This window comes from Zonotrichia albicollis, chromosome 10 (assembly GCF_047830755.1).
Source record: "Zonotrichia albicollis isolate bZonAlb1 chromosome 10, bZonAlb1.hap1, whole genome shotgun sequence".
In the NCBI taxonomy this organism is placed as follows: domain Eukaryota; kingdom Metazoa; phylum Chordata; class Aves; order Passeriformes; family Passerellidae; genus Zonotrichia; species Zonotrichia albicollis.
The window spans coordinates 5,033,243-5,059,714 of NC_133828.1; the positions used below are offsets into that span (position 1 = coordinate 5,033,243).

Sequence of the window (26,472 nt, forward strand, 5' to 3'; positions counted from 1 at the left end):
CATTTTGTTCCTGAGGCCTCTCAGCTTCTCAGGAGAAAAAATCCTAAGGAAAGGATTTTTCCTAGAACATGTCTGTGATAGCCAAGTGTATAGGAAGGGTTCTTATATAAGAGCTCCTGTGAAGGGTGTTTCCAAGATGCTTGCAAGTTGTTATAAAAACCTATTTTTTTTCTCCTGTATATTTATTAACTTTTTCAATTTCTGTTGCAACTATTTCTTCCTGTCAAATAGGAAATGAAATTACAATTTTATGAGCACACTATGATAATACAGGCTAAGGTAGTGGAGAGGCTCAGAGGTTTTCACATTCTATATAAATGCTTTTTTCAAAGTCACTTTTTTCTCTGACATGGGAAAGAAAGAAGGGTTGTTTCAGTGGGAGCCTTTGAAGGCTTTCCACAAGTGAGAACATTTTTGCTCATGTTCACCCTGGCACTGGCTGTCAGCAGCTGAAAGGGCACCTTGTTGACTCTGGTGCAGGGCTTGTCACTCTTCACACACAGAGGGAAAAGTGATGGTCACTTTGACCCTCCACCCTGACATTTACACTGAATCCACGTCAGGCTGCTTGGAAAGAAGGACCACTTCACCCTGGGGAATGTCTTTGCATGTTTCCTCCAGCTTTCAAGGCGGTGAAGGATAATTGTGGAGAAAAGGTTCAGAGGGAGCTTGTTTGGCCTTTGGACTCCTTTCTTTGTGGGGATACTGGGAGCAGGGATTGGCAAATGGCAGGATTGCAGGTAATGCGTTTCTATTAGGGTCTTTATTGTGTTAGAGAAGGCACCTGGCTATTCTGTGGTATTTTTGAGCCATTAAGGAACATAACTATCATGTCATTTTGTAGTTTGCTGAGACAGGTATTATTCTGTGACCCTTTGTTGATTAGATAAAAATTGGCTCAGGAATATTTGGGTGTTTCTCATTATCTCAGTATTTCTTAAATTTCTCTGTCTGTAGATTGTGCCAAGCTGAGTTTGAATAGCCTTCTCTTGTTCAAATCCAGGAGGGAACTTGGTGTCCCCCCTCTTAATGGAAATGTGGTTTTGGCAGAGAAAGAGCAAAAAAACCCAAGAAACAAGACAGTCTCTAAACTTATCACCTGCCCACTTCCAAAAATGCTCCAGGATTTTCATCAATCAGTGGATGTTTCTCATTTTCCTGATGAGATCTTAGTACTGATCTCTCAATATTTGCTTAATCTGATCCATCAATTATTCTAGCACACAGCAAGTCCAAAACATATGAGGAACTCTTTCAACTGTGTGATTAAATAAGGAATTTGAGCATCAGTATTATGGACTGAGAACTAGGACTCCAAACAAGATGCCTCTGACCTTGCCGGGTGGGAGATGTGAGACCGAGGAAAGTTTACACATGGAATTTAAACATATGTGGCTTAAACTGAACATATGGTGCTTTTACTGACAGGTACCTGTGTGTGAGCCTTGCTTATGGATAAAGCAATTAGCTGATTAGTAAATGCTGAATAAGTGATAACTATAATGCCTAGAGCTGAATAAATACACATGAAACATCTGTATTCTTGTTTAGAATGCTACATGTGAGCACACCAGCAGCTCTCTAAGCCCCTTTGCATTGTGGAAGCACAAATCAGGGTTTGGTAGATCTTGTGAGAGATTTTTGGGTTCTGTAAATAAAAAGTGATGACTTTGAACACAGCATTCCACTGAACCAAGTAGGACAGAAATAAATGGTATCATAATAATATTTTTATACCCTGAATATAAAACTCTGTTTACTGTTTTGCAAGACAAATCTCAAGGATTTTGTCTGTAGTTTAGTGTGGCCAAAACATAAATATTTTACTCTGTGCTGGGCTCTAAAAATGTAGATTTAACTCCAAAGGTATGAAAGATTTCAAAAGTGTTATATAAAGTTGGAAATTCATAAGTAGGAAATGCTGTGCATGCTTTTTCCACACATCTCCCTTTCAGTTACAGTAATTTAGTTTTTAGTGTATGATGAATTCTGTCATAAATTACTACCAGAATACATTTTTCAGCTTTGGAGTAAATTTTGCTGAAATTAATATGGAAACCCTCCCATGTTTCAGTGAGAGATCAAAGAAAATCCCAAATGGAAAACATGCTTTTAAGAGGGGGGAAAAAATAGTTCTGAGTTCTTAAACTCTTGCAATGAAGATAACTTAATTAAAATCAAAGCAAAACTAATTAAGAACTTAAAAGTGGGAGGTTTTGGTTGTGTAACATCCCTGAAATATGGCAGGGTGGGTTTGTATTATTGCCAGAATTCCTGGTCATACAAACAGGTGATGCCAGTGGATCCCAACGGAAATTACAGCTGGATTGCAGCTTTCTGACCACTCCTTTTGGCCTTTCTGCTCTTTCTTACTATTCCTGCTCTTTTGTTTCTGAAAAAAAAAAAAAAAAAGCTAATTTGGCAGGAAATTCCTTTTCTCTCCTATGAGTTTTTTCTGGGTATGCAGCTAAGGGACAAACCAGCTGAGGTCTATCAGTTTGTCATTCTTATTCATGGATTTCATAGTTCATTCCTTGATCTAACCTTCTCAAGTGGAAAAAGAAAGCATGCTCACACACATCCCCCTAGTCTATGCACATCTTTTCTTGTCCTCTTCGTTGAAAACGGAGAGGGAATTGAAAATTTCAGCTTTTTTGGTTTCTTTGTTTCACTTGAAACACAGTGAAAGTATTTTTTTAAGTGCAAAGTTAAATGAAATCAATTAGTGAGGCATTCTCACTTCATATTGATGTTAAGCTATTGCTTATTGCTATAAAAGCTTTTAAATGTGATGTTCTGATGATCTCTAATCCTTGAGCATTCATTCCCATCGTGCCTGTATCATATCCTTCAAAAGCTTCTCCAGAAATGTGCATTTTGGGTTAGCGCGCACATGTGTTTTTTCTGAATATTTAGTGAAAGCCTAATGAGCAGGCTCCCCGCTCTAGCAGATCAAGACTTTATTAGGCTGAGTTTTGCTCTTTGAAGAGCGTTGCCATATGGGAGGTTTGCTTTTTCGGGCTCTCTCAGGTGCTCTTGGCAGATGGAGCTGGAAGCGCTCGGCAGGCAGAGCACCAAGCACGTCCCATGGAAGGGCTGGGGGTCACCAGGGCCACAGCAGGAGCCTGGCAGAGCCACAGAGCACCCAAGCAAGGGATGCTGGAAGTGGGAAGCACAATTCTGGAATTCTGCAGCTTCTCTGGGCACCTGGTTCCTTGACCAAGGCAGTTCTTAATTACATTCATGGCAAATTGTTTCCAGTCTGGTGACAGAGCTGGAGAGCCCTCAATTGTATAAGTATTATCTCTCATTTAGTTCTGTTCAGGAGCCCTGTTGACCTGCTTTTCTTCATTGCATCCTCTCAAATAGGAAGGATCAGATCCCTTTGACCCTAAACAGTGACCACAGGCAGTGATCTTCATCCCTATTTATTTAGGAGCTGAATGCAAGTTTAGAGAGGCAAATGCCTTTTTAATCCAGAGCATTCCTGGTCCAGGCAGACATCACCCACTGCCTTGTGTGCTGGTTGGTTTGTTTGTTTCTGTTTTTTTGTCTTTTATCATCATAATGGAATTTTGGTTTTTCACGTTCAATATAATTTCATACAATGTAATTCTAGTTGCTTTCCTAATGAAGATTTTGAGCTTCATCCTCTTTAAAAAATATTCATCTTTAAAAAACAAAATCACTGTATTTTTGGCTATGAGAACGTTGACTTTAAACAAAGGCACCAGGTTTTTTATTTCTTTTTTTAAACTTTCCTTCTAAGAGGCACTGCCAGGTGTTTGCAGCATAGGATGGGAGCACAGGAGTAGCATCCTTAGGGAGGCAAGGCTTTCATTTACCCATAGAGGGATGATTTCTCACCATCTGCTCTGCATCTCAGACAACTGGGATGTTAAAAACGTGAATTTTCCCATCCGCTGGGAGCTTTCCTGCACAGCTCACCTATTACAGAAAGAAAAAGATGTCACTGAAAAGAACTGTTTTACTTCTGGGCCATCATAGATGACTATTTTTCAGCAAGAGGGTTGTTGTAATTTTTTTGTTTTATTTTTTTTTTAAAGCCCACTAATTAGTGCATGTTCGTAATTAACTGGTCAAATTCATTCTGTAAAGAAAACAGCTGAAAATAAAAATAATTCTGTGGTTATGCAAAACAAAAACATTTGAGAAAGCACTTTCAGAAGCAATAAAACCCTGAGGTAGTATTAAACTGCTTTATTCTAAACAAAATCTATTTTTCCAAGTGTTTTATAAGTTAGTGTTTTTTTCACTCTGCTAAGTTTTTCTCAAGGTAGAGAATATAAAAAGCTCAGATCTCCATAATTTCTGTATTGTTGCATAAAATGGAAAGCAAGAACTTAATAGTATGGAAATAGCTTAATTTTTCCATTCAAAAAAAAGGTAACAAACAAGCCTTTTTTCAAGTACAAACATTCAGCTCTGAGCTCAATGTGAAATTGCTTTTTAGAACTTCTTTATCTCATGTTACCTTGGCTATTTTAATAAACTTTGCCCAAAAGAGGAGCAAATGCAAGGTTTTTTTTCTGTAGACATGTGTGACCATCTGCAGATTGGAAAGAAGCAGTTGCACCGAGGAAGGGATAATCACCCTTCCAGGTTTTGTCTCAGACAAGATTTCTATTCTATAGGTGCTGTAAATGGAGTTATTTGGGGAGGTTCACTTGTGTGACCTTGACTGTAGAAGTGTTTTCACAACTTTGCATTTCTATATTTATTCAGTAGTATTTTTCACGTAGCTGTCAGTTCAGAAACCTCTCTAAATAAATAAATAAATTTGTTACTCTTAATAATAAAAGAATTTTCAACTATTTTTTGCTCTGAGGAATAATCATTCCAGAGCTGAATAAATAAGAGGACAAGTTTGGCAATGCTAGTTTTAATGTTTCCAGGTCTGTTAGAAGCAGATGTGCAATACACAGAAAATTAGAGTTCATCCTGTAGTAAAAGCAGAAATGTATCATGGGTTTCAAGAATACTCTAAAACCAAATATTACAGAGTTCTTCTATGTGTTTCTCACACTACTCTGCATCTTTGAAATGCTAAAATTTGCCAAACTCTCTCCCTCTTTCTGACTTCCAGGATGGTTTTTCAAGATGTGCTATCAAAGCAGGCCCTTTAATCATCTCCCTGAAAGCTTTAAGCAAAACCACTCCATGTAAACTTCCACTCTTAATTATCCAGTTGCTCATTTTTGCTGTTGAGGGGAAGGAATTAAGATATAGCAAAAATCCTTTCATTCTTGCAGGCTTAAAAGTAGTTGTACTATAGTTATTTTAAGAAATAGGAAATATAGTAGTTGCAAATTTGGCTTGTTGTAAAATTGAATGGCATCAGTAGTTGAGAACCTGACCTCGGAAATGAGACCTGCCAACAGGAAATTATGAAATTATTACTGTAATAAAGGATTCTTGTTGTTTTTTCCTTTAGCGATAACACATCCCATGGCTTTTGGAGGAACTATGCCAATGGGGAGATCTATGAGTGGATTGGGTTTTGTCTCCTCCTTTATTCTTGGTTTTATGTCTTTGTGGCAGTATTGACTCCAGTGAAGTTATTCCTCTCTTGTGCCAGTGTAAGAATAATGAGGAAACCTTTTCCCAGCAATCTGCAGTGTAACCTTGTGGAAGACACTACTGTAATTTATATATTGATAAAATGAATATAATATATTGCACAGAGGTTTTGTGAGCTTTAATTAATATTAGAATAGTTTTACATTGAATAATGATGGAATAGTCTTGAGTTAATTAACTCTAGATCTCAAGGACATCAGCCTGTGGTGGTTGAATGCAGCAGTGAGTGTGGGTGTGCCAAACTTCCAGAATTGCCCTCTTTTAAAAGCCATTGTTTTCAAGGTGCCCCAGTGTTGACTTTAAATTCTTTGTTTGCTAATTTGTCACCTGAACTGTAAAATATTTTTTATATAAAATGGAGGAAGGCTTTTGTCATTAAAAGGAAATAGTTGAAAATAGATATGTTTATTTAAGTAGAACTTTGCTTGCAAAAATACATCTTGGAAAATTTGATTACTTGAAACAATTTAAAAACATTTTCTATGGCAGGAGAGGTCAGTTGGGAACCTCCCTGCTGGTTTACATGCCATTAAAGCTTGTTGGTTTCTGTCTAGTGAGCAAATTTTCTTCATGGGAAATAAATAGAAAAAAGCAGATTTTCTTAAAATTGTATTCCATACAAGTAGTTCATGGTGATGTTGTTCCTGTCAGGATGGAAGGGTGATGGGCAGCTCCCACTGAACCCTCAGCTGAATCTTAGAGCTCCCTAAGTGAGGGTATCAGATACCACTAAATTATTACTTCATATCATTCCTATCATTTGCTTTGATTTTTGCTTCTTGCATCATTTCATTTTCACTTTTGATTTTCATTGTGCCATTTTATTTTATTTTTTCCCTTCACCTTTAACCATTTCACTCTGACCCATTCTCATTTCCAGAAGAGCCTCCCTTGTGTGACGTAGGGGAGTTCCTGTGCCACGATGGTGTCACTTGTGTGTCCTGGCACTGGCTGTGTGACGGGGAGCCCGACTGTCCTGATGATTCTGATGAGTCCTCAGACGCCTGTAAGTAAAGCTGAGAGGAGCTGCTCTTTGCTTTCATCTCCCTTTAAGCTTGTGAAAAATGCCAATTGCTCGTTTTTAAAATTTTAAAAGTTTAATAGTAATTAAATGGTTGTAAAAATAGTAATACAATAGAGTAATAATAATTTGGACAATTTGGATTAGGACAATATGAGACAGTAGAGACAAAGTTACAGATGATGGGTACCTTTTTCTAGGCAGCATAAGCCTGAAAAAGGCACACATTAACAGAGGATTAACCCTTAAACACAACAGCCTGTTGCATATTCATACACTTCATACATGATGCATAAATTGCATTCAAATACAGGATTCTGTCTGGTCATCCTCAGCTTCTTCCTCTGAATCCTGACAGCGCCTTCGAGGCAGGAAGAAGTTCCTTTCTTCTGATAAGAGGGCAAGAAATTTTTTTTCTCTGAAAGATTTAGGTGTCCTGTTGCTATGTCACTGCAAGTTTTTTCTTTATTTAAAGTATCCTACATAGCATAGTTTCTATTTTAACATTTTTTATAACCTAAAACTATATTTAACACAGTACTTAAGAGAATTAATATTTTACTTTCTAACACAACACATGTAATATTCATTTTAATATTTGCCAAAAGCCAATCATAAAATACATGCATTTTTCACAAACTGAAACCTTTTCAGTCACACTGACTATTCAACTGGCAGGGCAGATTCCATTTTGCTTTATCATTCCTGTGTGAATGTTCTTGTTGGGGAGCAGCAGGTTGAGGGGAGCAGGTTCCATTCTTAGCAGTGGATGGGATGGAAGGAGTTTTGTTCTTGTGCCACTGGAGCATGTGTGCCCTCTGCTCTCCCCGAGCTGTCCATGGGCTCAGAGGGACAGGCAGAGCCAGGCACAGGAAAATATGCTCCTCTAAATACATTTAGAGGGAGCTGGGTTGGAAGAGAAGAGTGCAAAGTATTTTCAATACAAATATGAAAAGCATACAAACATCAAAGGGAAAAATGAAAGACGTTGTGAGAGCTGTGAGGGGGGAAATAAACAAAGAAAGGAAGATGATGGAAAGCTTTAATAAAACATATTTAATTATAGTGAAGACCTTTTTGGTTTTTTTTTTGGTTTTTAATGTGGCTAAGAGCTTTTGAACACCAGAGTAACAACCTTACAGACTTTTTTCTTATCAGCCTTGTAGACTACTGATGAGGTGTTATTAAATCTTAATGTTCCCTTGTTTCCTGTGTTCTGAGGAAAATGAGGGAATTTCCTGATTTTATCCCCAGGATAATCACTTAATGTAAGAGAAGAACCATGTATTTTGTATCAAAGCAATACTGACAATCAGGAAGGCTGGAAATGGGGTTTGCTGCTCAAAGAAAAGAAAATATCAAACATCAGACAGTATTTAGGAGTCTAATCTTTAAAATGAGGGACAGAAGCTCAAGATGTCTGGGAGCCATTTCTGCCTGGGCAAACAGTGCAGTGCTGATTGCAGCCTTCCTGCTCCAGAGCTTGTTCTCTGCTACCGATCACAAAATTGCCTCGGGGGCTGTGGTGAGGGTGCTCTGATTAAACACCCTCCACACACACACTGTGGGATGCTCAGCCACAGCATCCTGCTGTGGGAAGTGTTGGGTACAGCTGGGAATTTGTTACTGCACTGCTGGTTGCCCCCTTCTCTGATGTGTTTCCAAGCACAGTGTTGATATGTGCAGGTAGAAGTTTTTCTAGTAATGGTTATTGAGGTAGGAGCACGCAAAGGGTCACACACAGAGTTTTTAACTTGCCTCCTGATATTCACCATGTAGTTCCAAATCCAACAGCTCGCTGCATGCCCAGGTATTTTCCTCTTGAGAACTTCACGTGGTTTGTATGACCTGTGTTCAGCAATTCAATTTAAAATTGTGGCATATTAAAAACATGGCATTTGTAGTTTATTGATGGCTGGTAAAAAAGAGGAGGGAGTGGGAAAGAGAGTCTACACTTTTCCTGACATCAACCAGCATGGTCCTCTTGGAAACTCCTTTCCTTTGCAAAGTGAACAGTTTATGTCAGATGCTTTCTTTAGGCTGTCCTAAGCCAAAGGCAGAAGTCAGCACGGTGGCCTTTTTTGTTATAGAGGAGGAAGGTGTTTGAATCTTTATTCTTTTGCACCTTCCATGGCCCTCTGCTGAGGAGCTGCTGGGTGATGAGGTGCCTGGGCCACAGGTGGGTGTGTGAGACAATAATTGCCTCAGGTGTGCTGCCCTCCCTCTCCCTTTCTGTGTAACTCAGCCCAGGACTGAGTGAGCACCAAGTGACAGCGCTGGGGCATGGGGTGAAATTCTCTTACATAATTGCTCACAATTTTGGTTTGCACTGGATGGTTCTGTATTTTTTAGTCCGCGCGATCTTCTGTCAAATTATTGAAACATATGTGCCTACTCTGGCTTCATCAGGTAAATTGTTTCTAATTAAAAATAATATAACGCTCCTGATTTTTCCTGCTGATACTTTGCACCACAGTGTCTGTAGAAACTTACAAATTACATTAAAAATATTCTTAGGATATATTTTATTCCTGGTCCTAATGCCAGGGACATAGCACATTCAGTTTTTGTGCACAGTGCCATGTGTCTGTTTGTTTTAGATGGATTTGTCAGCTCTTTTTTGACTTGCATATGATGAATTATTTGGTGTAGCCTGACAGATATTGCTAGTTGTTCCCATAGCTGTAAACAAATGGATTTTGATTGATTTTCTGTGGATTTGTGCCTAGTAATAGGGTTTTCTGGGTTCTAATAATGTGCAAACATTGATCAAAGCTTTTTCTGCAAGTGGAAGTTCTTAACTTCTCTCCTGTGGGGATTTCAAAGTGTAGAAAAGGAGAGAAAGTCTCAAGTTGCAGCTTTTCCCATGGTGAGAATATGAGAATTCTTATTAGTCTCATCACTCAAGCATCTATTTACAGAAAACATCCAGGAACTAAATATCTTTGTGAGAAATCTGCTGGTGGTGTTTTAACCAAGTTTTGCAATGGAACCTGAAAATATCATGTGAAAACACATGATGTGCCTGTATCCACTAATTGCCTCAGGAAGCCACCTGAAATCCTACAATCTAGTAGGTTATTAGTGTTTGTAAGGAGATCCAGGATGGGACAGAAAAGGGGGAAATGGTGACATCCTTATTTATTGTTAAATTCAGTGTTTGTTGGCATAAGCTTTGCCAGGGCTCTGTGCAGATACAATTTCTTTGAGCTGTCGGGGATGTGCTGGAGGAGTTCTATCTCAGTCAGCAGAAAGCTTCCAGCACCAGTCTGTTCCCCTTCTACCTCCCACCTTCCTCTGAATGGCCTCACAAACAGCTTGGTAAAATCACAAGTGAGCTCCTACAGCACCTACACTTGTGTTCCGGTCCATTTCTTAGCAGCTGTAGTTCTTTCTGCTCTCTGAAGATGCTGTTTTTTACAGTACCAAGGTACCTCAGTAATTTATAATGAATAATTTAGTGAACAAATTCTGTTGCTTTTCTGTCCCAGAGTTGTTCATGAGAAAATTGATTTTTGAAGAATATAAAATATATTAATAAAAAACTCTTGACCAAGTCATTTTTATGCCTTCTTGGGTGGTCTCTCGGTTGTTCATGGGTTTTTTTGCAAATAGTCAGGATTCAAAAATCAATTTGCTCAACCTAATCAGATGATGCTGGGTTCTTCGGTAGGCTAAATCAGCAAGCTCACTGAAAATCAATAGAATGTTATCAGACAGCCCAGAATCTGGCCAGACAGTTTGGCTTTACAGATAGCGAGTGTGGAGGGTGATGCAAATGTTCAGAGGCAGGGCTCTGTTAAAAGGAAAAATAGAAATGGCTGGCTGCAGACTCACCTGACGTGATTTTGGGGGGACAGTTACAAAACTCAAATCCTTTGTTGAAAAAAAGAGTTTAAAAACATAACATTGACAACAATTGGTATATTTGTATCATTAACTGACTGCACTACTGTGTGCTCTAGGCAGTTACCACTTATAAACATCAATGCAGTACTCATTTTCTTGGGATTTGTTTTAGTGGTGTTTTTTGAGGAGTTTTTGGTTGTTTATTTTTGGTGTTTTGATTGAATTTTTTTGGCTTATTTTACCATTCTTGCCACTAGTGTTGGTCTTAAGCTGTATTTGCCCATCTCAGCAACTGTAAGTAGAGAACTTCACTAATTTTTTGTATCCTAAAGATCCAGTTTAAAACATGTTTTTATGTGTGTTTTGTATTCCACAATTGTACCTCTCAATAACATATTCATCCTAAGTAAGCCATGTCCAAGGAATACTGTGATTTCTGAAACCAGACAAATATTTGATGTGATGTGCTATTATCTGCTTTTCTCCTCAGCCTCCTGCTAACAGAGCTGAGATCTAAAAGTTGCACCGGCAAATTACTCCTTCCATTTAGTACTTAAGGCTTTTTCTGTGTGTTTGCAGCTTCAGAGCTCATCTGGCTTGCATGTTGTTTTCAAACCTGAGCTCACCAACCCCTCTCTGTCAGAATGCATTCTGCCAGGGCGAGGTGAAACAAAGGAGCAGGGACAGAAGTTGCTTATTGCCTACAGCTTCTTTTTGAAGCTGAGCACACTGATTGTGTTTGGGTATTGTAATGCTGGGTGCAGCAGCTCCTGCAAAGGCTGTTTGCTGTCTCTCAGCCATGGAGAAGAGGAAGATGCTATAACAGTACCTGACAGCTGCCCTGTGAGGAGACACTTGAGGTCTGGAATGAGGTTCCCCTGAGCTCCTTTCATACTCATCTGTGGCGGAACAGCTTCCCCCATCTATGACCCCAAATACTGCTTGAATGCCATAAATACCCCAGAGGGAATAAAACCTACAATATCAGATCTCCCATTAACAGAGCAGCCCTCTAAAAGGAACTGCCAAGTCCAAAAGTGCTTGATGCTCATTTATTTTAGCAGCAACAAAATCCTGAAATCATTTCACTCCTCACAGCCAGACTGCAACTCCTGTCTCTCCTATTGTCCTCAGCTGCCCTTTGTGATCCTGACACTGCTGCTCTGGTATTTGAGCTTTCCTAAATGTTATCCAAGTACTGTTTGCATACCTTCCACCCACACAATTTATTTGTGGCTGACTGGCCCTGCATTGAAGCAACTCTGGTTGCCATTAATAAATCATCAAATTTGAATGGTCCCTGTCTCTGGTAGTTTGAGTACATGTACCCTTATTGTAACATGTTCAAAGTATTTCTGATAATTATCTTCCTCTGGGATTTTAGGGAATGTCAGTGTCTATAATCATGATTAAACTGAAGCTGGAGGAGCAAAAGAAATGTAGCAAGCAGAAGTGCCTTGTTTAAAAGCTTGAGTCTCACTTTGGTTGCTAAAAGTGTGTCTTTCATTCTCCGGATGCTAATTATGGGAGACTAGTTTCAGAAGCTTAAAAATTGTTAATTGGGTACCTCTGTTGTAGTTCTTTTACCAGCAAAGGATAAGATAATTGGATGCAATGTTGCTCTTGTGGTATGAAACAATAAAGATAAAATTTCCTAAAGCTCCTAATTCTTTTATGAGTAGATTCATTGAAATTCAATAGAAGCTGGGATCCCAATCCACTCTTTAGTAGCTCTGGAAAATCCCAGCTCAATAAATAATGTGCATTCATTGAAGGTGCACTGCCATAAAACTGCTGAAGGTAAATGAGGAAAATGCTGGACATGAGGGGAAAATGTGGCCTTGTGTTTTTACTCTTTATAGTTTTGGTCTGTGTAGTTACCGCGGAATAAAGAATCTGCTGCATAAAATACCTCTTTATACCTATTTTTCAGCAAGATATTTGAACATGTTACTGGCCAGATATTAATTTAATCTGATTTGAGATGATGAATGGGTACTCCCTTTTTTTCTCTGCATCAGGATTGTTCCTATCAGTAGTGCAGAACTTCTGAAGCTGTTGTAGGAAATGAACCACAGCAAAATGACAAATGTCAACAAATTTTATCCAACTGCTACTAGTTTACATAAAATTAAGTTAAATGCTTAATGCAGCAATACAATATTGCCAGCTTTTATGTTAGCTGGTGAGAAGTGTTTCTGACAGAACAAGATGAATGTTTTGAAGGAATATTAACCTTCCTGATACTGTTTTTACAGACCTGAAACAAAACACATTTCCCACTGAGGCTCTGCTTGCTCTTCTTGTTCTTGGTGAACACTGGTAAAGAAAATACTTATAAAGGCATTTTTATTCTGGCTGAGCCTTTGCCATCCTATTTACTGGCACATGGCCTGTCAGGGCTGCTGGCTTCATCCCATCTGGGAATTTGCTGTTGGCTGCTGAAAACATCTCAGTGACTGTGACCTGGGCTTCAGCTTTTGACCTCATTTTCTCCTTACTCCATCATTTGGAAAACCAGAGAGCTCAGCCCTTCCGGGAAATGTGGTTTTGCTGGTGTGATGGGATTGCTGATGCTCTGATAGTTAATGGGGTATTAGAGCAAACAGTCTGGAAAGGATGGGTGTCCATGGTGCTAAGCCCTTTGGGAAGGTTACCCAAAGCACCCCAGTGAGACAAACCCTGCTCTGCCATCAGTGTGGAGGAGCTCAGCCTGTTCCACTGCGCTGTTCGGGGCTGCTCTTGATGATGCCCAGTTGTCATCCTAAGGGGGATCATTCCTGGAGGATGTTCCTGCCTTTCTCTGCACTGATTCTGCTCCTTTTCCCTCTGGGCTCCCCATCTTTGGCTGCTGGGAGCACTTGCCTGGGGCCAGGGGATAACTTTGATGCTTTTACATTTTCTTCCTGCCACAGGCAGCATATAGGCAGAGCTGTTGAGGCTCCAGAGAACATTTGGAGGCAATTCCTTTTTATAATTTCCCAGTGGGCTCTGATGCTACTTCTGAGGCATGAGCATGTTGTGCCATCACTGAGATACAACATTTGCCTGCTCTGCATAAATTAGTTATTTCACTTTTTTTTAGGGGATGCAACATTAAATACTTGGTGGGATTAGACAGTGTCAGGTAACACCATGGGAACTAAAATTTGCACCAGACTGAACATAAGGATCTTGGAAGAGCAAGGTGTGAGTCTGTGCAACTTGAGTCAGAAATGTAGAGATTCCCATTCCTGGTGAGTCAGGCTCTGCTGCCTGAGCTCTAAAGGGCTGGCAACAGCTTGGCCCCCAGTAGCTTCATTAAGCAAGGGGCTACAATTTCAGCTTTCTGAATAAAAAGCAATTTTTATTAAATAATTATTTTGCAAATGTCCTACTGCACTCGGGTATACATTGGAATTTGGCAGGGAATAGAATTACTTGCTTCTGCTAATTTTCTTTAAAGCATTTTAAAGACTAAAAATGCTCATTTATATTTTGTGCTTTGTTGTTTTTGGTTTTGTTGCTTCCTACTTTATTTTCTATTCTGTGTATTCATTTCACTTTGGTTTCCAGTCTGAAAGTTCTTTAACATTGTCCTTTACATAGTCCAAACACCCAAATATAATTCTTTTTCCAACCAAATATAATTACTTTTAAAATAGTTGAAGACTGAATTTTATTGTCATTCTGCATTGGTGTGTTACATATGCAGATATTTAAACAGTTATTTATAACTTCAAATATAAACTGTTACATTAACTCTTACTGTAGTGAAATGGTTTTGGTAAGGTGAGCTCATTTCTGGTGTGCTAGGAATGATTTTTGCCTTGTAAATATATAGCAGAATATTTGTATGTGCACAAAATGTTTAAGAAAGAAGAGTTCGCTTGTTTTTTAAATGCTTTCAGTGCATAGTAAGAGAATAACCTTATACAAGATATTTACTTCTGTTCAGCAAAGTGCTCAAGTTTGTCACCATCTGAGCACAAAAAATGCAGCGTAATGCATTAAATGAGATTTCATTTTGCCTTTGCACATGGTGAAGAATATTCAAAATCTTTAATTATGATTTTGGGAGGTTGATGATGTCAAAACTACAACTTTTCTACTGTGTGTCAAAGATGAGAACCACATGTGGAGGAATCATGGACCTGTTATTGCACAGAAACTCGGCAGCCCTGGCAAGAGGTCCGGGATCAAATAAGTGTAATTTCTGTGGCTCTGTATTTTCCTTTGGAATTAAGTAAGCAACAAGAAGTTCAGTGTTGAAGGATGTAAAGGTCATTGTATCTCTCAGTGACACAGTTATTAGAAATACTACCTCCTTTTTTTTGCCTGTGCCTGATTATCCTGAGCATGATTTTCCAAAGTGATTTATGGGAAATTCAATTAAATGACTGCTGGCAAAATGAGCTTCTTTTGAGCTCTGTGGAAACATGGAGATGTAATCCAAGGCCAGCACAGAGCCTTTGAAGGGTGATACCCAATACCTAAAACTCTGCAACAGCTCATTTATGGATTAATTGCTTGCTAAAATTGCAATTCCTACATAGAAGCAGACCTAATGTGATATATACTCATAAGACGAGAAAATTAAAGGATCAATCTTTTGAAAAACCTATAAAAGTAATTAATACTTTGAGGAAGACTTTGTTTTGGGCTAAAAAAACTTAAAAACAATTTTAGTTTCATACTTAAGCTATAAATTATACCCCCAAAGAGAAACCTGAATAAAGAATTGCCCATGGGGAGAGAAGAGATGGAAGGACGTGGCACAGTTTGTCTTTGCTGAGGTTGTGCTGGTGTTAAGCTGAGCCTAATGGCTTTAGTTTTTCTTTCTAAGAATTGACTCCTTGACAGCATCTGGCCACAAGCTCGACCTTGTTTCAGTGTGAGGCTTGGTTTGAGGGTGTCTGTCAGGTACGGGGCTGTGCTCTCTGCTCTCACAGGAGAGATGTGTCTGAGCTCAACAGGAGCCCTGTGCATCAGAGAACTGCACCTCTGTGATACACTGGGGCAGAAAAATGTCCCCAAAAGGGCTAGGAACTGGTTTTTAGGCAAGTGAGGGAGCAGAGATGTGACCTGGGTGTTTTGGCTTTTTTCACAAACCCTTTATGATATTTTGGTCCCCATTTCTATGCACATTTATTTACAATCCATTTAATTTGTCTTCTTTTTAACAACAGTGTTATTTTTTTTTTAATTTTCTTTTCTCCTCTTTCATATTTATGCCCTTGCAAATCTCTCAAGGCCTTCTGTACATCAGCTGAGCCCTTTCACTGTAGCACTGCATTTCACACAGTATTTTGTTTCTCCCTAATCCTTGCTGTTGCTTTATTCATTACTTTCACACTTTCCTTGCTTTGTTTTTTCTTAGTTCTGCTGACAAACTATTAAAACTGCAATGAAAACTATTTTTCATTTTCCATGTTCCTTTATTTTTCCCCTCTCATCATCATCAACAGGTTCCCTTTCCCCTCTCATAGGTCTCATCAATTTTGCTGATATTCAAACCTACTCAGTAATTTTCTGTCTCAGTTTTTCATCCCATCAACAGTCCTTTGTGCCTTGCTGTCCTGTGATGCTGTTCTAGAGTCAACATCAGGAAAAGAGAATATTTTGGGAAATGAAGAATGCACCTTTTGCAGGATAATTCAGCCAAATCCCAGAGCTGATTGTGAGAGTGTTGATTTTTAGGCTGTCATTTAGGCTTTCTCTGCCAGGAACAGCTCTGGTATAAGGGAAGTGGAGAAATTGCTGTATCACAGCAATGTCTAATCAATAGACATTGACAAAATGTAGAAACATATTTAGGAGAAAACATAAGAATATAGCTTCATCAAACCCCTTCTTGGCTCTGCTGGCATCAAAAGGTAATTTTTGATAACACAGGGATTTAGAAATTACAGCAATCTTGGGGATGAAATGGCTTGTTGAAAGGTTTTTATCTGAGGTGATGCTACTTCACCCAATTGCACTGAGGCTCATTACAGATGTTTATAATTATAATGATGCATCTGGCCTGTAGATCCTACACTGGGAGAAATGTCATGGACTTAAATAGAGGGCTGGATGGATTTCTTATTTGTCACTTGAAATTGCCAGGGTAATGATCATTTTTCTTCGCCTTCAAAATTACCGATGAACACAACTCTCATTAGCAAAGCAGATGAATTTCTGGAAGAAAAGTAAAATTGCCTTTTTTTTGAAAATAGGGCTGTGATTTAAAGTAAGGGTTTGTATATGTTTGTATTGATGACATGCACAGTAATTTTAGTCAGCAAAGAGGGCACTTTGCCATGGATGAAGAAAGACCAAAACCTCTGCTCACAAAGAACAGTGCATAACTATGACAGAGGAGTGGAACTTAATAAAACAGAAAATGAAAAGATAAAAATTAATTTCAAACAAATTGAGATTTAATAAGTATTTAATTCCTTATGTTATCTTACAAATGTACAGGTGTAATCCAGAGAGTCCATGTTTTAGCAGCTGTTACTCCTGCCCAGGTAGTTTTTGAGGAATTTTAACTGTGCCAGAGGAAACATTTTCAAGCCTATATTGCTAAACAGCTTCATGTCACATTATTCAAAGCATGTGCAACCATTTTGGAGGACTGTGAGCTGTGTCCTCAGAAATGGGTCTTAAACTGTGTGTAAAACTTGGATTATGCCTACTATGAGGTAATTTCAAGTTAGTTTTACTCATGAGAGCAGCCATTTGTAGGACTGGACCCAAGTTTGTGTTTATACTTCCTCACAGAGAATGCTAAATTAATTTTTACCATCTGCCATTTATCACCTCATTAAAGGCACAGGTATAGCTGTTAATGGTAGATATGCAATAACATGAGTTACTTCAGAGTAAGGATGTGGCAACTTATTTTTCATTATTTAACTATTGTAACAAAACCTAGGAGTGGGGGGAGAAACCTGTTTTTTCATAGTATAATAAAATTACCTCTGAAGTTTTTATTTTTCCTTCACTTGTTAAGCATTCATAAGTAGACCAGGGCTGCAAGAAGTCTCTCTTGCTGCCCTTGTGCTCAGGCCGTGGAGAATATTGAGATGGCATTTTCTAACTCATTCTTATTTTTTTTCTCTGCTTTTACACCAGGCTATTGATCTTTGAGACAATTTAAAAAACTATTTAGACTAAAGTTGTCTAAGGTGGTTCTCTTCTTTTTGCAAGACGTAGCTTCATTTACAAGTGTGCTGTGTAACCTAAAGCTAATGAGCTCAGGTACCAAAACCCAGGTACAAATAATGAATAGCATAAATAATGTATGCCTGCTCTGCTATGAAGAGAGCAGTTATATGGTATAGCACCTGTTTTGGTTCAAATAACCTGTTTGGTTAATTTTTTTTTACTTTGTTTTTTAACAAAGTAAAAAAAAAACACATTATTGTCTACTGAAAAATGACTGTATTTCCATAGAAAAAATAGCAGCTATTGTCATTTTGCCTTTCAATGGATTTGTCTCCACCTTCCTAACCCTCTTCAGTCCCAGCTGCTGCCATCCCTGGCTCTGCTGGGCAGTCACATACAGGAGGACATGAGCTGGGGCCACAGTGCCAGCATCTGCTTTGTCCAGCATCTAAAATTAATAAGGGAATGTGCTCAGACACTCTGTTTTCCATAACAACAAAGGCTCTGTTCCATTGATGTGTAATTCCAAGTTTGAAGCGAGACAATTCAGTTTAGTAGCAGCCTTGTTTTCACAGTTGGGTTTTGATTCAGTAACCAGTATTAAGTTCTCTGTCCATGACAGAGAATAATCTTCTCTCTCTTTTTCCTCTTTACCCAAAGCTATGTTTTTGGATTTATTTTTTTTTAAATTTCTGCTTGCAGTTGTAAGTGTACTGGAGGCTGTGGTTTGACTCATTAGGCTCCTCTAACACCAAGTCTGATTTCTTTTTGGCTGCACTGGAGATGTCTCTGAGGTCAGCCAGGTCAAAGATTCTGCAAGTAACCACAAAACCTCTTCCCTGCTAACAATCCCAGGGATTTGAATGTGCCTGATGATGAGGTCAGTTGAAATGGACTACCTTGGTATTTACAAAATTATTAATTTGCCTTCTTCTCACCCTCCTTCACGGTGGCTTTGGCCTGGCCTCCCACCCAAGTCACTCCTTGATCTGCAGTGGATGTGCTGCCTGCCCTGACTGTGTGACTTCGTGGCAGGAGCAGGAAATTACAAAAAGATCATTAAGGTGTGAAATGAAATTCTTAAGGATGACACATCTAAAATAACTAAAACATTACCCCCAAAACAAACAGTACCATTGATCCTACTTAATTACGTGCTTAATAATTTTATACCAATGTAAAGCACATTGGTGATGCACTAATCCGTTTCATATTCACTGCCACCACAGATATTCTCCTCCTTATTTGCTTTGAATCTCATCATTATCGTGCACATAAAACTAGTATTCTTAGAATTTTTATAGAGCTATTTCCATATAAAATGAGGAAAAGTCTAATATATGAATACTAAACAGCTCATTAACATGGTTTGTAATATATTTATTCATGATAAAAGCAGCTGAGAAATGCTGATATAAAATAGCACTTCAGTCCCAGAGTATGTCTAAGATTAGAAAAATCATGCCTCGGATAATAAATACTTCAGGGAAAACAGGAAATTTTAAATACAAATAACATCAAATAAAGAGCTTTGTATGCTTAATTAAACACATTAACAGATGCATTTATTTCACTTAAATAATTAATATATTTCTAATAGTAGCAGCAAGAAAATTTTTGTGCTTTAAAAAAAATTACCTGAAAAGGTTTTTTATTGCAGGAGAAAAAAATGCTGCCTTTAAAAGACATTAGAGACATTCTTATCTGGAAGTGGGCACAAAGATTGTTAATGATCAAATTACACAGCAAGCAAAATGCGTGCAAGGAGAGCCTAATCTACCATGGCAAAAACCCTGATCTTTGAATTTGCTCTAGATGAGCAAGCCACTGTCTCCAGCCTAAGGAGCAGGATGGGCTTTGGAACAATTTAAGTGATGAATGATTCCTTCTCTGTTCGTGTGCATTAAATGCTGGTCCTTGAAGTTATTTCTGTGGCCTTTCAGCCACGCTTGCTGTGCCCAGGCCAGGGGAACAGCAAGTTGTGAATTACCTGTCCACAACTGGCCCAAGGCTGCGTGACAGAGAAAAATCCTGCATTCACTGGAAGCGTTTTATAGAGTCTGGAGCAGGAGTTTAGGAATTTATTCTGCAGGAATAGTCGATGCATTGAGGGTTGAAGTTGTTATAAATTGATAATTTGGTATGGATTTAGCTATGTGCTTATTTCCTTTCTGCAAGTGTTTTATACTGACCCAAACCAGAAGCTTTTGCTATTATTTAATTGCAGTTGGGCCATATTAATTCAGCTGAAGTTTCATATTCCACATTTCCATATTTCATAATCATATTCAGGATTCCAAGCTATCAATAAACACTGCTAATACTTCTAAAAAGGGTCAGGGAAGGTTCTTGATCTTCATTCAAATAGAAAAATTGTATAAATGATAATTAAGATCAAAAGATAACAATGTTCAGTCATCCAAAATGTCAATAAATAAATATCCAGCCAATTTTTTCTGCTAGAAACACATCTGCTATTGTTGACAGGAATTGTTATGTCTTACCCTCTCCACACTGCTGAATATCCCCATATTGGAAAAATCCTACTGATACTTCGTGATGGTGTTCACAGGGGTTCTTGGATCAGGGAAGAGACAAAGGATCTGACTCCATGTTTCAGAAGGCTTGATTTATTATTTTATTATATATATTAGATTAAAACTATACTAAAAGAATAGAAGAAAGGATTTCATCAGAAGGCTGGCTAAGAATAGAAAAAGAAGGAATGAATAACACAGGCTTGTGTCTCGGACAGAGAGTCCCAGCCAGCTGACTGTGATTGGCCATTAATTAGAAACAACCACATGAGACCAATCACAGATGCACCTGTTGCATTCCACAGCAGCAGATAATCATTGTTTACATTTTGTTCCTGAGGCCTCTCAGCTTCTCAGGAGGAAAAATCCTAAGGAAAGGATTTTTCATGAAAAGATGTCTGCGACAATACTTTTTTAGATAGAATGGAATTTCTCCTCCAGTTTTTAGATTGGGTTGTTGTGGTCAAGTCACCAAAGAAAAATGGGAATTAGCTAGAAGAAGATTGAATTCGTGTATATGCAAGGTAGGATGCAGAGCTATGGGGAAGATGGGGAAGTGTTTGATTTCCATCCTGCTGTGAAGGAAAGGGCACTGTCCTGGTGCTGGGCTTGGGCACAGGGCTGCCTTTGGGCTGTTCCTTTGCTTGTTTACCAGCACAGCTCACAGTGGTGGTGCAGATGAGCAGGAATATTAAAAGAAGCCATTTCACAGCACTGTTCCTTAGTCTGCCACAGAAAGGGATGCTGGAAGAAGGACTTGGCTAATTTAACGTTTCTGTGAAGTGTGGTGCTAATTGGTTAGGCATGTATATGAATTTAAACTTTTTTTTTACCATTTTGTATTTTCCTACAAGAGCTGGAAACATGAAATAGATGAATGTCCCTTAATAAGCCAGAAGAAGGTCAACTTTGACTAATCCAAGTTTCATATTCCACATATTACATAATCATATTCAGGATTCCAAGCTATCAATAATCACTGCTGATACCTCTAAAAAAGGGTCAGGGAAGGTCCTTAAAGAAAAAGAGGCTTGGTGGTTGGTGCTTCTTTTTTTTTTGTGGTTTTGTTTTTGAGCTGATGATAGGTTGAAATGATGCATATTATATTCCTTGACCTTTTAGGCCTGTGCTCTGTTTTTTGGCACGCTGCTGTCAGGAGCAGCCCCCAGAAAGATGAGAGCACACCGTGGTTACAGCTCCAGCATCCACAATGCAGCCACAGGCAGGAGGGGGAGCACAGGGATCTGCTGCTGCTGTTGCTGCCCCTTGGAAAACCCTCCTGGGGCTGTCAGGACAAATGGCGCAGCAGGAGAGAGCTGGACAGGGAGGAGCTGCAGGATCTGCTCAGTTTTCAAGGCTCCTGACAGCCTGCACAGGTCAGTGAGGATGGAGCAGAATTCACTGCTGAACCTGGATGATGCAGTGCTGCTGCCAGGCAGGGGCAGCTCACAGCGCCTGGCACTCCTGAGTCACTGCCCCGCCACTGAGCACTTTTCAGCTCCTTTTCTTGCAGTCAAACAGCTTTATCTTCTCCAGTTTGCATCCTACAGTTGTTTTATTTATTTATTTTTTTTTAAGAATTAGTTTTCAAAGGGCTTAAAATAGTTTTACTCTAATTGGGAGCAATCCAAGTCGAGAAAGGAAGAGAAAATTGCAGCCATCCAGACAGCCCAGTGGCTTTTCTGGGGTAAATCATAAAGCCATAAATCACGGTGTGTTTATTCTGTTTTTTTCTGTGACTCAGCTGCATTTGTGGCTACATTTTAGCTGCCAGCAAGCTTATAATTTTGAGTGTATAAAAATTACAGTGAGATTCTTTAGGGAGATTTTACTTTTTTCAGCTTGATTTTTGTATGACAGTAAAGAGCTGACAAACTTCAGGCACAGTCAAGGGAAATGTTTCTTTTCCATTGTGGAGAAGAAAGCTGAGAGACATGTAAAATTGTACCTGAGGAACCTACTGTGAGGAAAAGACAGTGATGCAGCACCCATCATTACCTCAAACTTCTATTTAAAAAAAAAAAAAATCCATGTTTTATGAGGACATAGAATGGTTTATGTTAGAAGAGACCTTAAAAGTAATGTAATTCCAGCCTCCTCCATGGGCAGGGACACTTTTCCACTAGACCGGGTTGCTCTGTCCAAGCTGGTCTTGAACATCAGCAGATTTTGACTCCTTTCATGTATGACCCTCACTGAAAGGGGCTTTTTACTGAAAAACTCCTAACACTTGGAAACTCAATGTGAAAAGTTACTGAGGGCAGAAGGAGGTGTTGGATTTAATATGGATGTCTGTTGGGATCTCTCTTTTGGTTCTTATCTCTGTTTATCTTTTTGTGGCTTTGTAAAGCAGCACTTCACTGGATGCACTTTTAATTATGCTTGAATTTAAGCATTTCTTTCTCTTCTCAGAACAGTGCGGAAGAACCTTGCCATTAATGTGTGTTTGCATGTTTCTATAGCAATTCTACCTGTGTAAGGAGCCCCGCTCCTGGAGCTGCAGGGTGCAGAGTGCAGTTGAACCTGACAGCAAATCTTGTGCTGCTCTGCTGCAGTGCTGGGCTGGGACTGAGCCCCATCCCTCAGGGAGAGCATCTTGCTGTCTTGATCAAAGATATGTGCATGGTCCACCTGTGGCCCTGCAGGTCAGCTCACCTGGCATGGCCCTGTGTGATCTTTGAAAGGCTGAGATCACAGGCTGTGCCCAGGACTCCTCTCAGGCACAGCCTTATTAGTGGTACCATTTAATGATCCTGGGGTGCTGAAGGGATTTTGCCTTATAATGCATCAGGTTGACTGTAGGATCTCTTTTATCAACTGAAACTACCAGAATAAAAAAATGAATGCAAAACCCTCTGTGCCAAGCACCAAAGGTAATTCCCATCGCTGTGCAATGGCCTCTGCACACACAGTTGCAGACATCTTTTTATGAAAAATCTTTTCTTTAAGATTTTTCGTCCTGAGAAGTTGAGAGGCCTCAAGAACAAAACGTAAACAATGATTATCTGCTGCTGTGGAATGCAACAGGTGCATCTGTTTGGTCTCATAGAGTTGTTTGTAATTAATGGCCAATCATAGCCCAGCTGGCTCTGACTCTCTCTCTGAGCCACAAACCTTTGTTATCATTCCTTTATATTCTTAGCTTAGCTAGCCTTCTTATGAAACCTTTTCTTCAATTCTTTTAGTATAGTTTTAATGTAATATATATATATCATAAAATAATAAATCAAGCCTTCTGAAACATGGAGTCAGATCCTCATCTCTTCCCTCATCCAAGAACCCCTCTGAACACCATCACAGCACAGTGCCCAGGTGCCCACTTTATTGTTCCTTATTTGTAATGACAGATTGTTGTAGCAGGATGTTTTTAGCTTGTTAGAGCTGCATTAGTTAGTCTGCAGCCAGCAGTAGCATTTGGAGAGTGATCCATGCCCTCTCCAGCAAACTGCTCACGAGGCTGTGATCTTTGGGGTGGCCTCTGTGCATGCTTGTGCTGAGCTCATTAAGATGTCTCAGCCTCCAAGAAGGTATCAGCTATATTAAGTAAGGAGTCCTGGCTATAAAAACAAATGCAGCATGGCATGGAAATACATTAACATCCCCTGGTTCACTGTAGCATTGTGTTTTCAGGGAAACAAACAAAGGAGATATAATCAACTGAGCTGGCATCAGCCCAGTTACTCTGAGCAAACAGTAATAGCTTTCACAGGGTTCAGGGTTGGGTCTTCTGCTCATTAATATTCCTCTAAAGGCACGCAGGATCTTTGCTGCTGAAATAAGGAGTGAATAAAATAAAAACTAGAAATGTCTCCGAGCTGTGCCAGGTGTATTGCTGGGAGATGTTTAATAAAAAGCTTGGCACTGGTGTGAATGGTTTCCCTGCTGGGTGTCAGGGCCTCGTCCAGCTCCCCACAGCACAGCCAGTCACTGATGGCACTGCAGTGCTCACCGTGGTGCTGCTGCTCATACTCACATTAGTTAAAATCAGTCTTTTCTGCATGTCTCTGTGCTCAGGAAGGCTCACTGACAGCAGAACATCTCCAGGTAAACACCCTCTGCCTCGTGCTTTGCCAGAGCACTGGGAGGGTGTACAGACAAATCAGGGTGAACATGGCCTGTGCAAACCAGCTTTTCTTCCCTAATCCTCGTGGCACCTCCAGGAGTCCCTGGAAAGCAGGATTCATCCTCCCCAGCAGCTCTGGCAATCACGGGCTTTTAGCTGGGCTTGGGAAAGGGTTGACATCAGTGCAAAGCCTGCTCTTAGTTTGGGCTTCGTGAATCCTTTGTCTGCAGAGCTCAAGTGCTCAGTTTTGTCTTTTTTAAAGGCTGGTTTGTAAATCCTCTACTGCTAACTGTTTTTTCTTGCTTTTTCTCTTCTCTCCTCCTCCAGAGAGACTTTTGGAAGGCTGTTTCAGCACGGATGCCATGAGGCTGATTATGAACTGCAGCTAATTCTGGCATCTTGTAAATATCAAAACAGCACATTTTGTTTTTACACTAATGCACTAAGGTCAAAATTGCCTCTCTATTTGAACAGATAAGCATTTCATCTTTGTTAATATCCACAACCTAAAAGCTGTAGGAGGATAACAGGAATTTTTAATGGTGATATGTTGATGTTTCGGCTTGCTCTCTGAGGAGAACTTCCGAAGACAGAAATATACCATGATGGTATAGCATTCTGCTGTAGTGTGCCAGCTCACTCTGTGCTCTGCAAGGAGCTTTGTGTGCTGCTTTCTAGGCATTGCATGGGAAAGAACCAGTCACTGCTGCTCCTGGAGGTGTTCTTAGCTCTTGTTTCAGCATTGCTCCCTCCTTTGATAACATCTCTCCAGTTCCCAGATGGAGTCTGATGTCCACAGGACATTTCTGTGCAGTGGGGTTTTCATATTGCTGACTCAGCTGGCATCATTTCCCCAGTATCATTGCATCCTATTTACTTTATTGTGCATCTGTTTAGGTCTGCTGCTCCCTCAGGGCATACAAGATCACTAATCTGAGTCCTCAGTTTTAGCTCACCACTTTCCTACTCTTGTGGTTTGATGTGCAGTATAAATATCATTGTTGCTTGAGCACTAATGCACGATTTAAAAATAATAAATACCCCATTTGCTGAAGGCTAATAGTCAATTCATTTTGTGCTGCAATATCTCCATTTACTTCTGTGAAGGATTTGCTCTCTCAGGAGGTCGCTTTGTGAGCTTTGCCATGCCATCCAAACTCCTGCAAAGTGATGCAGTTCTGGTTCTTATGTTGCTTTTTGGACAAATTCTGCTGTCTTATTGTGGTGGCCAGAGTGCCTCTGCATGTCAGGGCAACCACTCACCCCAGGGCTGTGCTTTGAGTGGTGGAAATGTGGTAAAACCTCCAGTTCTGGAAAAGAACTGGACCCCTCTCAAAGGGAGCTTGTTTGGAGGTGAGGGGCAGAGCCTCAGGATATGCCTGGGGTGATTCAATGTTGTGTTACCCCCAACATTTGTATCAACATTGTGAATTCTGGTCCTTAAATTTGACACTTTTTATGAGTATTTATATTTTAAAATTATTTTTTAGGGCTGATTCATTCACGAGCAGTGCTCGTTTTAGTCTTGCATTACCTTGAATCTCATCTATGTTTTTCCTTTCTTTATGTGGAACCTGTAGCACAGGATAGTGATCACTATTTTTTCTTATTTATGGAGAAGGTTTAGGCTGGACATTAGGAAGAATTTAATCACAAAAAGGGTGTTTAGACATTGGAATGGGCTGCCCATGGAGGTTGTAGGGTCCATGGAGGTGTTTAAGGAAATCCTGGATGTGGCACCCAGCGCCATGGTCAGAGATTACACTCAGTGATTTCAGAGCCCTTTTCCAACCCAATTGATTCTATATGATTCTGTGGTTCTTGAATTTTACAGATTGTTTTTCTAATGTGAGTCACCTGGAAATTTTTTGTTGTTCCAACAGAATTTTCAGCCCACATTTTGAGGGGCAGCATAGCCTGTGATAGGCTCAGTTTCAGCCATGCCATTAAAAACCTCACAGAGTTACAAATGTTATTCTGTAATCACTCAGCCAGGAAGGGCCTGAAGGAAGGTTGGTGAGGTGGGGCATGTAAATGTGGCCAGTATATTGCAATATTAGCTTTGGCATAACATAACCAGTGCTTTCACACTTTTCCCAGAGACTTTTTACAGATTCTCACAAGTTAAGGATGCTCTGAGAAGTTCCACAAATTGTGGGAGGATAAGAAATGTGTTAGTCCCACATTTATTGAGGATTTTTATCTGTGAAGTGTGTGGAAACATGAGCAGAAAACAAGAAACAGAAATAAGTTGTTTGATTTCAAAATGT

At 39.6% G+C, this 26,472-nt stretch overlaps 1 protein-coding gene across 6 annotated transcripts in view; it reads left to right on the plus strand.

Annotated features, from left to right (window-relative positions):
• The window catches only part of LRP1B (LDL receptor related protein 1B), a 639,076-nt gene that overhangs the window by 156,172 nt on the left and 456,432 nt on the right, over positions 1 to 26,472 (plus strand). For all 6 annotated transcript variants that reach the window (XM_074547868.1, XM_074547870.1, XM_074547871.1 and 3 more), the window contains exon 2: positions 6,482 to 6,607. In XM_074547868.1, the coding sequence (XP_074403969.1) occupies positions 6,482 to 6,607 (126 nt within the window). The remainder of the gene's footprint in view (positions 1 to 6,481; positions 6,608 to 26,472) is intronic.